General features: G+C 30.6%; 1 protein-coding gene across 1 annotated transcript; it reads right to left on the bottom strand.

Annotated features, from left to right (window-relative positions):
- Positions 1–52: 52 nt before the first annotated feature.
- On the bottom strand, positions 53–9,467 carry LOC132948219 (glucose dehydrogenase [FAD, quinone]-like). The gene is made up of 5 exons (XM_061018599.1): positions 9,019–9,467; positions 8,785–8,926; positions 8,590–8,718; positions 8,286–8,506; positions 53–2,495 (listed from the first exon to the last, which is right to left on the bottom strand). Exons 1-5 carry the CDS (start codon positions 9,265–9,267, stop codon positions 1,359–1,361), a joined length of 1,878 nt encoding a protein of 625 aa, XP_060874582.1. The 5' UTR covers positions 9,268–9,467; the 3' UTR covers positions 53–1,358.
- Between the last annotated feature and the right edge of the window lie 5,965 nt (positions 9,468–15,432).

Below are 15,432 nucleotides of genomic sequence, written 5' to 3'. Positions count from 1 at the left end.
TATAAGTTTATAAACATAGGCAAGGCCAACAGAAAAATAAAAATAACGCCACTGTTAATATAATATTTAATTATATTATTTTAACCCTTTCAGTTACACATAATTTTTTTTTATTCAAAAATCAAAATATAACATCATATTACAAAAAAAGTTTTAAAAAAAAATGTACAGTACTACCAACATGTTCAATTGTTGGTGGTTTCAATAAAATACAACTGTGAGTAACCACACACAAAAATAACAAAAAGATGGTTTCGGTATAATACCACTATCCACTTTGCCTCAAAGGGTTAAACAAAAATTCATATTTTGATACACGTTATTAATTATTTATAAATATATAAATCAATTTTTCAGAAACATTTATTATTTTATTTTATTGTCTGGAAAATTGTTCTAAATCAAATGGTCATAGTTTGTCAATTATGATGCCATAATTGTATTATATTCCTAATGTCAGTGTCCTAACTTGGTTTTGAAAAATCTAGAGATCGACACTTTAAACTGATTTAAATACTCATAAAAATAATCCGTGCAACATTTTAACCAAATAGGAAGTTATTACCCGTGTCCCGTGCCACAAAAGCATTGAAATGTACTTCATAGTTCATAAGCATTCTTCGAAATAGACACTTATAACGTTTCAATTAAATTTAATAATTTAAATAGGTACCCATAATTTCTTTCTCCATTAATTTCGGAGCATTACAATTTAAGCTACTTCTAGGCATTAATTGTATGATGTATAGTAGACTAGTTTTGGGTATTAGTTGTAGTACAGTTAATACACATTTGAAGAGAAGAGAGCCTTCATTAACATATACCTAAACAGTATTTTAAAAACAAAAATGATTTGGAGCGCCCAAAATAATGGTATTTTATTAAGTTTTTGAGAATAATTTCTTGTCAGTTACAGATTAATAAGAAAAAACAAGTGTCTCGGTACTGATCTGCAGAATATAATTATATTAAATACGGATCGATAAAAAAAAAAACGGGTTTGTTGAATGCTGAGAGCCTTGATACATCACAAGCATCTACTATAAAGCATCTACTATAACCGATCAAGGCACTCAGCCTTTTGGTATGTTTGTTTGTTGTTTAACATTTAACGTTGAATGGGTAGGTAAGTACTAGCAAATATCTGATAATTCAGCAACCCGGATACCGGGCATTACGATTATTAAAAAAGTTGTTTTTCTTTGGATAATACAGGAATCTCGTAGACGCATAAAATTAAAATATGTATTACAGTCGAGGACGGTTGAACGCATTCATTGTTTCAATAATAATGAAGTGTAATAATATGTGGGTACAACAAATTTGACTAGTCAATATTATAATATGATTTATCCATTCTATATCCTAATACCCCAGTCTTCTTTAATCATGTCCGCGCCCTTTTCGCCGATCATAATCGTCGGAGCGTTGATGTGTGCTGCCGGTATTTCCGGCATGACCGACGCGTCGATGACTCTCAACCCGCTTATGCCGTGCACCCGCAACCTGGGGTCGACCACGGCCGTGGGGTCACCCGCCGGTCCCATTTTGCACGTGCCCGACAAGTGATAGATGGTAAAACTTATTTGTCTCGCGGAGCATTTCCAGTACGCGTCCGTGTCGAATTTGTGTCGAACGCAATTGGGCAACGGGGTGTCGAATAACGTGGCGTTGAGCTTCTTCATCGCGTCGGTTTTCAACATTTGTTGGAAAATCCGTACTCCGGCCACGGCCACGTCCAAGTCCGTCTCGTCGGAAAAGTAATTGGGATCGATCAGCGGATAATGGGACGGGTTAGCGTCTTTTAGCCACAGGCGGCCTTTACTTTTCGGTCTCATAATCATTGGGAACACCGTAAAGCCGTCCATATTTTCGGTTTTCCTGTACACCTTATTATAAATTTCTGATTTCAAACCAAACAGTTTATGAGTGTAATCGTTGTCCGAAAATAGACCCGAAATTAATAGTAATTCTAAGTTCGGGTGTCCGTCTGCGGATCTCGGTCGGTCTAAATCGAAAAACGCCAAGGCTTCTGCACCGCCTGGTATTGTGTACGGACCATTTTTGTGTTCGGTGTATTCGTGCATATTTAACGGATTCTTCAGTAATCGTTCGGTTTTCAATGAAATAGTATCATTTATCAAAACGCTCAAACCTCCCAATGCTACGTGATCCATCAAATTTTCGCCAACCGGCAGGTTTTGTATCAATGGAATATTTACATCTTCCAAGTGTTCTTTCGGTCCAATTCCCGATAACATGAGTAACTGTGGCGAGTTTATGGATCCACCAGAAATAATTACTTCTTTGCGTACAAATACTCTATATTTTTTACGATTTGATACAAATTCTACTCCTATTGCCTTTTTTGTACCCTTTTCTATTATTATTCGTGTTACGGTGCTGTGCTTTTTAACGTGTAAGTTCGATCTCATTCTTGCTGGAAATAAAAAAGCTGTATTTGTACTAAAACGACGACCGTTCTTCATGGTAGCCTGAAAAAAATTTCGTCAAAATAAATAAATTATGTAGGAAGGTCAATCTGTTAACTATATAACCTAGTCTGCTTCTGTATGTATAATTTATATTTGTATTTAGCATGCACATTCTAACAATTCAAGGTTTTAAATCGATAAATAACCACGTAAATAACTCAGAATCAATAATATATTGCTTACTTAATAAGTAATAGTATAGGTAAATTATTTATTATTTTATAACTGATACACTATTATATAATACTAATCAGCTCGACAGCTTATATCAATTATAAGTATGTACTTAATTAAATACCTAGTAATTAATTTCATCAATGCTTCGACATAGGTATACCTATAGGTATGTGCAAGGCCGTAACTGGGGGAGGTCCAGGGGTTATGGCCTTGGGTTTAAATTTTGGGAACTTAAAAATGAATGTATTGGTTTTATAATGTTGTGTGTGTGTGTGTGTTTCTTATGTGTCTATCGTCACCTTTTGGAATAATACAAATGCTCAGTTTGAGCTTGAGGTTTCTGATTACAAATTAGATCTAGATGGTATTTTAGGGGTCAAAGCTAAAAAAGGTGGGTAAGTGGATGTCGCTCTGCTGTACAGTAGGTTACAAGTGGGTCACTGTAATGGATGGTGTTAAATTTGAATTCAATGATATAATATCATTGTATAAGAAAAACGATTCTGAGCGAAAACGGTCAGTCAGCCTATGATATTACCAAACATATTTGATGATATTATTGTGCATAAAGTAATTTATATATAACCTATTTACGTGGAGCCTTGTTTTAAATTTTCAATCTTTAGCCATAAAAGTTAAACATTTTATACATTTTTAACCACAAAATAATTATTACATTTTAAATTTGATAAATTTTGTCAAAATTTGAACTTTAAATGCTTATAGAAAAAAATCATGCCTATATATTTTCAATATTTTTCAACTACTATTGTAACAATATATCAGGAGCCTTGCATTAAATTTTCACGCTTTTATACCCAACAAATACATTTTTAATGATATTTATAGAAAAAAAAAACTAAAAAAATTGAAAACAGACAATGTCCGTAAACAGCTCGAAAAGTGTCAAATTATTTTCAAAATTTTATCGTGTATAGAATATGCTAATAAAACATTCAGTGAAATTTTCAAATATCTACAGTCATTCGTTTTTTAATTACAATAAAAATAATTTGTTACATGAGAAATCGAGTGAATATCAAATGTTGCAAAAATATAAATTTCAAACGCTCATAAAAATTTCATTTAAGTTTCTTGTAGACATTTTTTTTGTTGATAAAGGTAGACAAACTTATGAGTAATCTTATATTACATTTTCAAATCTTAGATTTAAAAAGAAAAAATTTTATGAATTCTCAACTCAAAATAATTTGCTAATTTTCGTGATTTTTCCGTATTTTGTCAAAATTTGAACTTTAAATGCTTATAAATAAAAACTGTGACTAAGGATTTTTAATTTTTTTCATCTGCCTTTGAAACAATAACTTAGGAGCCTTCTATTAAATTTTCAAGTTTTTTTACTCAACAGATAAAAATGTATTGATATTTATAGAAAAAAAAACTAAAAAAATTGAAAACTGACAATGTCCGTAAACAACTCTAAAAGAGTCAAAATATTTGGAAAATGTTATGATGTATAGGAAATGCAATTATAAACATTCAGTCAAAATTTCATGTCCCTACGGTCATTTGTTTTAGAGTTACACCACGAATAAACAGATTTTGCGTAAAAATTCCCGTTTTTCCTTAATTTTTCTTTTGTTTTTCACGTCGCTTTTGAAAACTACTGGGAATTGTTTACTTTTGACCCCCCAAAGTACCAGCTAGATTCACTTTCCTATCAGAAAAGTTACTGTTGAAGAAAATCCAAGCACTTTTACTGTCCTAAAAGGTGATGACAGACACAAAATTAAAAAAAAATAAAAAAAAAACACACATCATTGTAAAATCAATAGATCCATCGTTTCGTTCAGAATCTAAAATGCACAGTAATTTTCAAAATAATCAAAAAGAACAAAAAAGAAAATTACGGTAAAACGGGGACAGTGTGAGGCTAGTTCTGTGGATACATATAACTGTATAAGTGTTAAGGTCGCGCCGGTTGTGGGTGTATGTTACTATATGTTAGACAGGAATTACTAATCCGGTGCTATAGGTACTTGAGAGTTGAGGTAGATTGTGTAGGATTGTGTTTGAAAAAGGCGTACCTACATATTAGGTATTTTATGAATAAATCGATCAAATAATCAATTGTTTGTTGTCTCTCACATAATATAAATTCACGCGACCACTAAACGAGGATATTTACGCAAAATCTGTTTTTGTCAAAATTTGTAAGAGACTTGAAATTTTCGACTTTTTAGTTATTTTCTATTTATTTATATTGATAGTGAAAAAACCTTGATAAACTTTTTATGCAGGTAAATTCGCATCCTCATAAATTATTCATACTTTAATTAAAAAATATCAAATATATAGTAACAATTTTTTTATATAATGTTCAAATTTACGAAATTTTTAATTTTAATACCTAAGACTCAAAAAAATTAGAGTAGTGTTGAAATTGAGTTAAAGAGGAACATAAATTAGTTTCTTAATTTTGGTTAATAAGTTAAGCCAAAAAATTAAAATTAAACTTGATTTTCATGAATAATGTAAAAATATAAGTGGAGTATAAAAATAAAGAAATAATTATGGAAAATATTTTAAGTATTTATCATTGACCTTAAAAAATATTAAGTAAAAAAAAAAACCAGATATTTAATTGTAAATGTAATAATAAAGTAGTAGCTATAAAGACAATTTTTTATAAAAAATCAAATATCAATGTTTATTATTCAAAAAATTAATTCATGTTATAAACAGGTAGAGTACATTGTTAGTTGGGTACTTGTGTTTAATCTATGTCATCTGTCTTTTTCCCTATTTTTGATTCTAATCAACTTTGCCAAGGAAAGTTTGTTTTGGGCAATTTTACCCTGGACTTTTTTACAGTGGGCATTTTATTCTGTAAACCTATAACAGGGTGATTTTAAACTCCGCCAGTTTTATTTTCTTACCTGTAATGGGTTTATTACACCACCAGTGTAGCCTTGCTTATGCAAAACTGAATAATATATCTCAACTAAATAAACTAAACATTTCAAAATGAAAAAAAAAATTGATATGAGTACGCTATAGATAGTTATAATAATGGATTTATATTAGATTTAAAAGTTAGAATATCTACAAATCGTATCAAATCATTTTAGTTCACAGTTCAAAATATTATAAATTATAACATACGTTTAACATGACGTAGCATACTTACGCATATTTTATCATTATTACAATTACTTATTATGATATTGATTTTTAAGTTATACCTAACTATTATTTATTGAGGACGGTTATTTTTTTTAAATAATATCGATATTCATGTTATATACTGTTACTTGATATTATTAATGGATAGAGCTTACATAAACTCAATTTACCGAATTTTTTTTCAATGACGGAGTTTTCATGAGTCAAATTTTACCTATTTTTTTCCTGGTGGAGTTCAAATTAAAAAAAGGTACTTATGGCGCAGTTTACGTGCGCCCCTATAACAAGATTCCACATAGTTGTTTTTTGACTGTAAATTAAAAAAATGTTTGTTATTTTGTTATTATTCAAATATCGTAGGAATATTCAATTATTAGGTACTCAATCCTATAATCCTATGAATGTGAACAACTTATGCTTAGAGTATTCAGGGGCCAGTTTTTAAAATTTTTAGCAATTCTATGAAATTTTTTAATTAAATTTTATATTTTAGTTTCCACCTTAATTATAATACTATTTTACTAATCTATTACCCGATACCTATTTAGGGGGGGAGGGTCGATAGGGTGTATTATATCGAAACAAATGACTTCATGGGAATAATTCTCAGGCCTTGTAGAATTATATGATTTTGATAACTATTTTTTTATCTTAAAGAAAAAAACTTCCTAAAAGGCCTCATTGAACCCCTATTCTTTTATTTTATTTCAAATAATGGTAGTGTTATTTACAAAAAAAAAACGCTTTAAATTGTATTATTTTTGAAGACATATTAAAAAGTTTAAGATTAAAATATTACCCTCTATTAGTTCAAAAACAATTTGGTTGATTATACAAAACAGGATCATTATTCCCATTATTAGAGTGTATTTTTGTGTACAAAATTACATTGGCACCGGGCGCCTTAACGAAATAATATTATAATGATTAATGAACGTAATGCCATTTTTAATGCATTATGTAGTACCTAGCTATTATTAGAATTATTAGAAACAATGTACCTATAGGTATTTTTTATAAAAGTTGTCGTCATTTCCGTCCAACACTAAATACAAAATAACTACTTAACCTAACCAGTGTTAGGACTTATCTAGATAAATTATCCAGATAATTATTTTTTTATCTTTTATCTTATCTAGATAAATAAATATAAGTTATCTAAGTATTTATTTTAGATAAAAATTTAACTTATCTAGATAAATTTACAAGATAAATTTACAAGATAAATTTAGCTAGATCTGTTCGAAAATGTTTTATTTTTATTCTCATTATCTGAGGTACAACTTGTACGTAAAATAACATCCAGGGCTAACAATATATGACGTTATTCTGAAAAGATTATAAATTATTCCTATTTAGTACTTAATACTTATTAGTAATTAATATTCTGTATTCGGTTAATAATATTTAATATAATATACTAATTAATTTATGTAGTTAGCCTATATTAGTATATTACTGTCGCAACAAATATGTCAAATTCCCAGAATTTTATAAACATTTTTTAACTATAATTAAAATACGAATAATAGAACAGATGGCAAGTTATAACCACCGCCGTCCCAAACAAAATTCCATAGAATATAATATTATTCATTGAGAAATAAAGATAAACCAGCCGTCTATTCTTTCCGTATTTGCAATGCGTCTGAAATTAATGACAATTGATAAGTCTGACGAGCAATACATGAGATGCTATTTATATATTTCGGGTTTTATGTTTTATATATTATAAATCTATGGACTATAATCAATCTCCAAACCAATTTTAATTGCACATGACTTATAATAATAATAAACATTATTTCGTATACACAAATACACAATACTCGTAAATATCTTTTCAATGTTGTTAATTAATAATAGTACGTGGACACAAAAAGTGACAGGTGACCTCACCACCCGCCCGGAAAGAACGGCCGTTAGCCATGGGTTCTCTTGTGTGTACGTATTATTTTGTGTACTTACATGACAGTATAGATATTTTTTAATTAGTTGTTTTAATTTTAATTTCTAAAATTATCTGTTATTTAAATATTTATATAATTATCCAGATAAAATTTAGTGTCGTTATCTTTATCTTTATCTAGATGATTTTTTTGTTATCTGTTCCTAACACTGTACCTAACTAAGTCCTCTAAGCATTTTTAGTCATATGATTTACGTAGGTACCTTGGTATATAGGGGCCTGGTAGTAATATCAAAAATGTTTGGCGATGGATTACAAAAAACGATTTATCGTCAATAAATAAAACCACCGACTGATAAATGGTTTTGGAAACGATATGACTCGAAATGAATCGATGACAATATTTGAGTGTGTCGCGGCAACAACGTGTACAATTGTTGGTGGTATTATTACTGTGTAATTAATATATATTTTACAACCATGTACGATATAATAGTTATACTACCCTTATATGCCTTTATAGGCATTTCTGATGTATCTGCCTCACTATTATTTACCTGTATATAATTAATCCCGATTTGTTTTTCACCGTTCAGGTCGATGACAGGCAGTCCGATCTGTGATCCGGCGTCCACAAAAGCATCCGCTATGGGCGTCCTATATGGCACGTCGGTCACCGACAACAATCCATTAAACCCGTGGTAATTCACCTCGGCGGTAGATAGGTTTGCATTTTCCGATTTAATAAAATACTTCATCACGTCGTCGTTTCGCCATCCTATATAACCGCGTGCAGAAACATTTAAAATTGTATAAAAAATAATATCCCGTACGAACGAACTTTGACTTGTAGAAAGTTACCTGTATTGCCCATTTCCTCCCAATTATCATAGTCCTTTTTATTACCACGTGTGTATATCATGTAATTCAACATACTACTACCGCCCATTACTTTTCCTCTGGGAAATTTACAACGCTGGTTTTCAAAACCTATTAAATTTTATAAAATATGTAATAACGACTAAATTATGGTTACGTAAAATAACGGTTTCTCACTTAAGCAAGAAGAGTTCATCGGTATAGTCCTATACTTCCAGTTGTATTCTGAAGCTTGCAACAATTGCGCTGTAATGGGTACGTCCATAAAATGTATTGCGTTTGTTCCAGCTTCAATTAATAACACCTTCCATTTTTTAATCTGTCCATAAATAATTATCATTAATAATTATGATATAATATAATATGAGCGAATATTACTAACTATAATTGCAATTATAACGTTTACATTACTTCGGACAATCTACTGGCCACTACTGATCCAGCACTTCCAGCACCGACTACGACAAAGTCGTATTCCGAGAAAATGTTGATCACATCCTTGGGTTCCTTTGACTCCCATTCTAAAGTCTCTTTCAAGTACCCCCATGTTGATTCAAATAAAGGTGGATATTCTGAATTTTTCGACGTTGTTAGAGTGGCACATCCATTAAAAATTATAGTCAAACACAATAATATCAGCTCAAACGATTTTGAATACATTTTAAAAGTAAGAAATATATTTCAATACTTTAATCTTTTCACCACGCTGTAATATTTGCGAATATCGATAAAAAAAAAAATAATCAGAAATAGGTAGCATTGGACATCAGAACCGGAATCAACGAGACCGGTTGAATTACTGCGGCGTGCTGCCGTGGTCTGACGGGATTTTACTCAAGTCTCGAATTGTTATGGACGAGTGGGCTTAGAGTATAAATATTGATATCCACCACTCTGCCAACCTACAGTTTACTGTGTAAATGTGGTATAAATGTGCAATAAAGAAACTCTTAGTGAGTTGAACCATGCAGCTAATCGGAGTTGTTATTCTTATAAAGGGTAGATCGTAGGTAGGTATATATTGAAAAAAAATTATGTACATCCAGTTTAATTGTGAATTAACTAGGTAGGTATATTTATGTCATAATATGGATAATATACGAGGTGATTTCCCCAAGTATGCCACCCTCGATTTTCATTTAATAACGAATCAATTAAAATTCTGATTTTTGGAATTTTGAAGTATGTACTTATAAGTAATGCTTAATGACCTTATTTTGATATACTTAGATTATGCATACCGTTGATTTGAAAAGTATTTAAAAATTAATAGATAGGTACATAGATAAGCGAAGGTCGCCAGGACTAGTTTAAATTTTATCGATTGTTTCAGTTTTTTCCTCTAAATCAATTTTACCCGCTATCAGATGTTCCAGACGTCCTTTTTGTCCGTTAATAGAAAAAAAATAACCTACCACAACTATCAAAACAAACACACCAACGTCACTTCAATATTATGTAGGGTTACAGTGCGCACCTATGTATTGTACTATCGATGGAAATTTATAGCAAATTCAAAATTATATCATTAATGTAGATAGGTAGATAGTAAAAATGAACGAATTTTTAATATTATATTATGCAGTTGGAATTAATTTGAGAAAAATAAATAATTACATGGATTAAAAATAAATATGAAATATGAATAATGCACAAATCTCAACATTTTAATTAAATCCGATGTTAAAGAGTAGGTTGCACACAGATTCCCCTCACTCTTAAATAATATGTCACCGTGTTTGTATGTTGGAAACTGTAAAATTATATGCGAATATCCTTGTCAATAACGGATCCTTGAAATACCTATATAAAGGGCACGGACGTTACACTTATAAAGCTTGAAAACCTGTAATATGTGCGAACGTCATTCCTACCTACCTGGCTGCTATATCTACGTATTTGATATTAATAAAAATATTATTTTAGTAATAATTCTTTCGGAGATTTTAAAACGACCAAGTATATTATTATATTGCTATCTACCCTAGTACCAGCTATACAGGGTATATTATGGTTTATATTTTTTCAACAACATATTAATGGTCTAAAAATAGATTTCAGATGTTAATTCTTAAGCATTTGTATTAATTTTCAGCGTTGGACTGCAGATTATAACGGTATGAAATAATGAAGAATTGCGATCAGGTCGACGAAACCCGAACTAAAAACACAAACTAAAAACGTTACGATTATGTATTAGCTGGTACCTCATGAGTATTCCTCGAGCCCTCGAGGTATTGCTCAAGTTTTTGTTCCTGACCGTGTTTTGGTTATTACTCATTAGTAGGGCTCGGAAGTTGATGACCTTGAAAACATCAAAAAATGACCTAAAAAAAATATGCAAATATGACATAAAAATGACGAAAAATGTCTTTTAAAAATGACCTAAAAAAATTACAAATATTTGTTTTAAATTTATAAAAATACATTTTTTTAAATATTTTACTCTATTTTACTATAAAATTCTATATACATTTATCACAGCTTACAAATTGCTCAAAATATGACATAAAAATGACAAATAATGTCTTCAAAAATGAAATAAAAAATATTTGTTCTATAAATTTATCAAACCGTACAAATTACTCAAAAATCATTGCATTGTATAATTAGAGCGTTTTTGATGTTATCAAAAGTAAATGAACGACGATTATCTGTTAATAAATATTTATATTTTGAAAAACTTCTCTCCACGTCCACTAAAGTGATTGGGGCATATCTGAAATTACGACTGTAATCGATCAGATGAAATCGGATACTAATCGATTATTAGGAAACACGACAACGACAAAATGTAATCGGCGAGATAAAATCGGATAGGTACTAATCTTAGTCCATGGTAATTTCCAAGTTTTAAGTGATCGGCATAGACAAGAAACGATAAGAAGTGAACTAGTGTGAAATCAATAAAAATGACTTAAAATGTCGAAAAATGTCGAAAAATGACCAAAAAATGTCAAAAAATGACTTAAAAGGAAAAAAAGCCAAAAAAATGCATAAAAATGCAAAATAAAATTTAGTTTTTCAGATTCACATGCTAATGAACACATTTGTGGCCAGGAGAGCATCGTCTAAAAAGTTCCAAAAAAAAATGCAAAATGCCTCAACTCCGAGCCCTACTAATTAGGTATTATAATATACAACATTTATGATGAATACAAATTAAATAAACAAAATATTATATTTGAATAAGTTATAACACCAAACAGTGACAAACAAGAATTGATATAGTTTAGTCTTCTCCAATTCCATTGGAGTGTACATACAGTGTAGATATCGTTGCGGTGTAGGTACATAACTCGTTTTTAAGCCTCCACCTAATTCGCACATGGGCATTATTTTATCGTACCACAATAGTAACTCGTTGGAACGGGTTTGCACACATTACTTTGTTATATACCATCTCACATTATGTAGGTACCGAGACTGAGCGCATAGATGTTATAATTAAATTGAATTAATTTTGCATGTATTTCTCTTATTTCGGCTAGGCGTCAGAAGGAATAGCACCAAAAACAGCCGAGCTCTTGTTGATTTTTAATAATTTTAATAAACTCAAAATGTTTAATGTAGGCATACAAATAGTACAATGCATTTATGGTGGACATATCAAAGTATATAAGTCTCGTAGGTGAATCTACGGAATGTTCTAAGTGTTCCATATGGCATCACCCAGTGATTCGTGTAAACCTGGAACAGAGTTCATATTACTAATTTCAATTTCTAAATTTTAACCAACTAATTGTGAACCTGCACATTGTACATATATATATATATATATATATATATAGAAAGTGTCAAGTAGTAGCAATTATCGTGTTACCGATACGTAAAATGTTTACACTAGATAATTTATTAAAGTTAACTATTTTCTTATGACAATCTTATATAATCGACCGGAATCTTTATCAACTTTTTATCATAATTATTTATAATGTTATGCCGTTATGGCCTTATGAGTATACCAATAATATTACACAGAATTCAGTTTTTCTCGAGTTCTATTAATATTCGGTGATTATATAATATAGGTTTATTATCATTTATCACTTTGTCAGTGAATAATAAGTATTGACCACGGACTTTAATGTATAATATCTTGGTCCGTGGCATTGACCCAAGGTGGATTGATACCAATCCACTTATTCACCTTGCATTGACCATTTGACGCGTTGCTTATGAAAGTTATACTTCAGGCGCTTTACTACTTCTGCCAGACTGCCGTGTTCGTGTGAAACAGTACTCCCCGATTGCTCGATTTATGAGGGTGCTAATCGGGCATGTGGTAGGCATACGTCATAATAATATTATGTGATCTATTTATAGAGGTTAACATGATACAGAAGCACGGATCCGAATAAATTAATGATCGTGTTTAGATTAATTAGCCGCGTCAGAACCACACACCCTGGAGCAATATAACTTTGGTAACCATAATATTATGCGCAACTATAGCGCTTACTTTTCATGTAATATGAGGAAGGGGACACAGCCCCTCCTCAACATTTTAGCCCTAGTTGCGTCACTGTTGGTAATCCTTATCAAAGAGCTTGTATATTTCATGTGCTTACAGTACAATATTACAATGTGAATTTGTGAAATATGCTGCCCTATAAATATTCCATCCTGCAGGAGCAAAAGCTCCTTTTGCACCTACGTTTATTCGCGGCACTGTTCACATAATATAAATGTAAAAAATGTTTTCCTATTATTTTTATTCTTATCACAGGGACATAATATACAATGTGTGTCGTGCTGGCGTCATATGATAGTATACTTTAAGTTACGAAAAAAACCCTTTAAAGGCTGGGTCTAACATTTTTATTTTTAGTCTTAGGCAATTCAACTTTTTTTCGAACAAACTGAACCCGCTACCGCACATTTTACGATTTATCATCAAAACTTTTCAACTTTTTATCGTAATTTTTATTTTATTTTAATTATATGTTATTGTGCTATCAACTAACAGACACTATATTATATCAAACCAGAAATGTACACATTATTTTAAATTAAATAAAGTAGAATGCTGTGGAATAATAAAATAACATAAATTTGTACATTTCTGGTTTGATTGTCAATAATATATTATATATAATTTGCAAGCTCCGGTTAAGATAATTTTGGGCCCGAGGCTAAATAGTAATAATATATCCATATCATCCATATATTATTATATAGGAAACGTTCTACTCGCCAGGGGTCCACTATTGTTCGATATCCGTTCTGGGCCCGGAGCCATGCCCCCCCCCCCTTTGGCCCCTCTTAATCCGAGCTTGGTGAATTATTTTAACAAAAATTAGTTCTGCGTAAATATTTTTGTTTTTCCCGAAAAAAAATTTTATGGTTACGATTATTTTGAAAAGTACTGGGATTTTTTTTACGTTTGACTCACTGAATTACCAACTAGATCTAATTCAATACTAGAAATCACCTTTAAAGTTGAAAATCTAAGCACTTTACGTCTTTACCGGATTCAAAAGGTGATGACATAGTTACACAAAATTAAAAAAACACACACAATTGTAAAATCAATAAATTCATTGCACCGCTCAGAATCTAAAAAACAGGTTTTGGTATAAATATGAATAAAATATACAATGCATTAAATAATAATAATAATAATAATATAAAAACGCTTCAAATTTCAAGTTCCTACGAATAATATTTTTAAATTACAATAACAAGAAAACTAAAATTTTTATTTTTTTGTTTGAATATCCAATTTCGTAAACATTCGAACTTTAAGCTCCCATAAAAAATTAGTGTAGATTTACGCTCAACTTTATTTTTTAATTCCTGTATAAAAACAATACCAAACCTTGTATTGATTTGCTACATTTTTTGGAAAATTGAAATTTTTTCAACGTTTATCGAAAAAAAATTCAAAAGCAAAATTGAATAGAGATTTTATCAAAAATTAGCATCCGCCACAGGAATCTGTCCCCGAAAAAGATTATTCACTGTAGGTGCGTCTAATAACGAGTATAGAAGAAAATTGAATATATAAATAATAAATATGTATACCTACGGCATAACTTATATGATTGGTTAAATATAGGCAGTGTTCGGAACGTATACACAAAAAAATTAATTCTTTCACGTTCAAATTTATATTTTTTTCAAATGAATACGTTCACGTTCACGCCGTTCTTCGAAAATATGAATGTGTTCATTTCGTCGTTCATTTGATTTATTTTTATTTTTATGTATCGTTTAAATACGAATACAAAATCGTGGAACTCGTAATATTACCTATATTGTTGTTTTATGTCCGCAGGCTTCCAATTTCATGTAGTATTTGTATTATCATTTATCAAATAATAAATAAATTTGAACGTCTTGAAAATCGTTCAAATTCGTTAAATATATAAACGTCGTCCACGTTCTATTTGAAAAAAAAAACGAGTGATGTTCACGTATAGTTCACTAAATATGAACGCGAACGCGTAAACGAGCGTTAATGATAACGACGTTCTTACCATACACCGGTTATAGGTTAGGTTATATAGGTAACCTATATGGTATATTTTTACTAGCTGGTTGCAGCAAGTCTGTTGAAATGTTAAAATGTGTATAGCAGTTTTCAGTGCACACGTACTATTATTCAAGTACACTTGAACAACACACGTACAAATATGTAGTATGTATAATATTATATATTATATAATTATTTAACATTTATATCACGGTGCGCGTGCGCGACAAGTTCACATTCGAGTACAATTTGAATATCACGCTGATACGAGTTTCTCAGTCATTTAACTAAAATTGCATTGTGCGGCACTGCGGCGTATGTGCATACGGTATATGAACTGCTCAGCC

The sequence above is a fragment of the Metopolophium dirhodum genome, chromosome 7 (genome assembly GCF_019925205.1).
Source record: "Metopolophium dirhodum isolate CAU chromosome 7, ASM1992520v1, whole genome shotgun sequence".
Taxonomy (NCBI): domain Eukaryota; kingdom Metazoa; phylum Arthropoda; class Insecta; order Hemiptera; family Aphididae; genus Metopolophium; species Metopolophium dirhodum.
The sequence above is the reverse complement of the archived record's forward strand: the minus strand, read 5'-3'. Positions and strand labels throughout refer to the sequence as shown.

Coding starts and splice junctions, on each gene's coding strand:
- LOC132948219 (XM_061018599.1), bottom strand. CDS start 9,267: ATGTATTCAAAATCGTTTGAGCTGATATTATTGTGTTTGACTATAATT. Junction 8,927..9,018: donor TGGCCAGTAGATTGTCCGAA/GTAATGTAAACG, acceptor ATTTATGGACAG/ATTAAAAAATGGAAGGTGTT. Junction 8,719..8,784: donor GATGAACTCTTCTTGCTTAA/GTGAGAAACCGT, acceptor AAAATTTAATAG/GTTTTGAAAACCAGCGTTGT.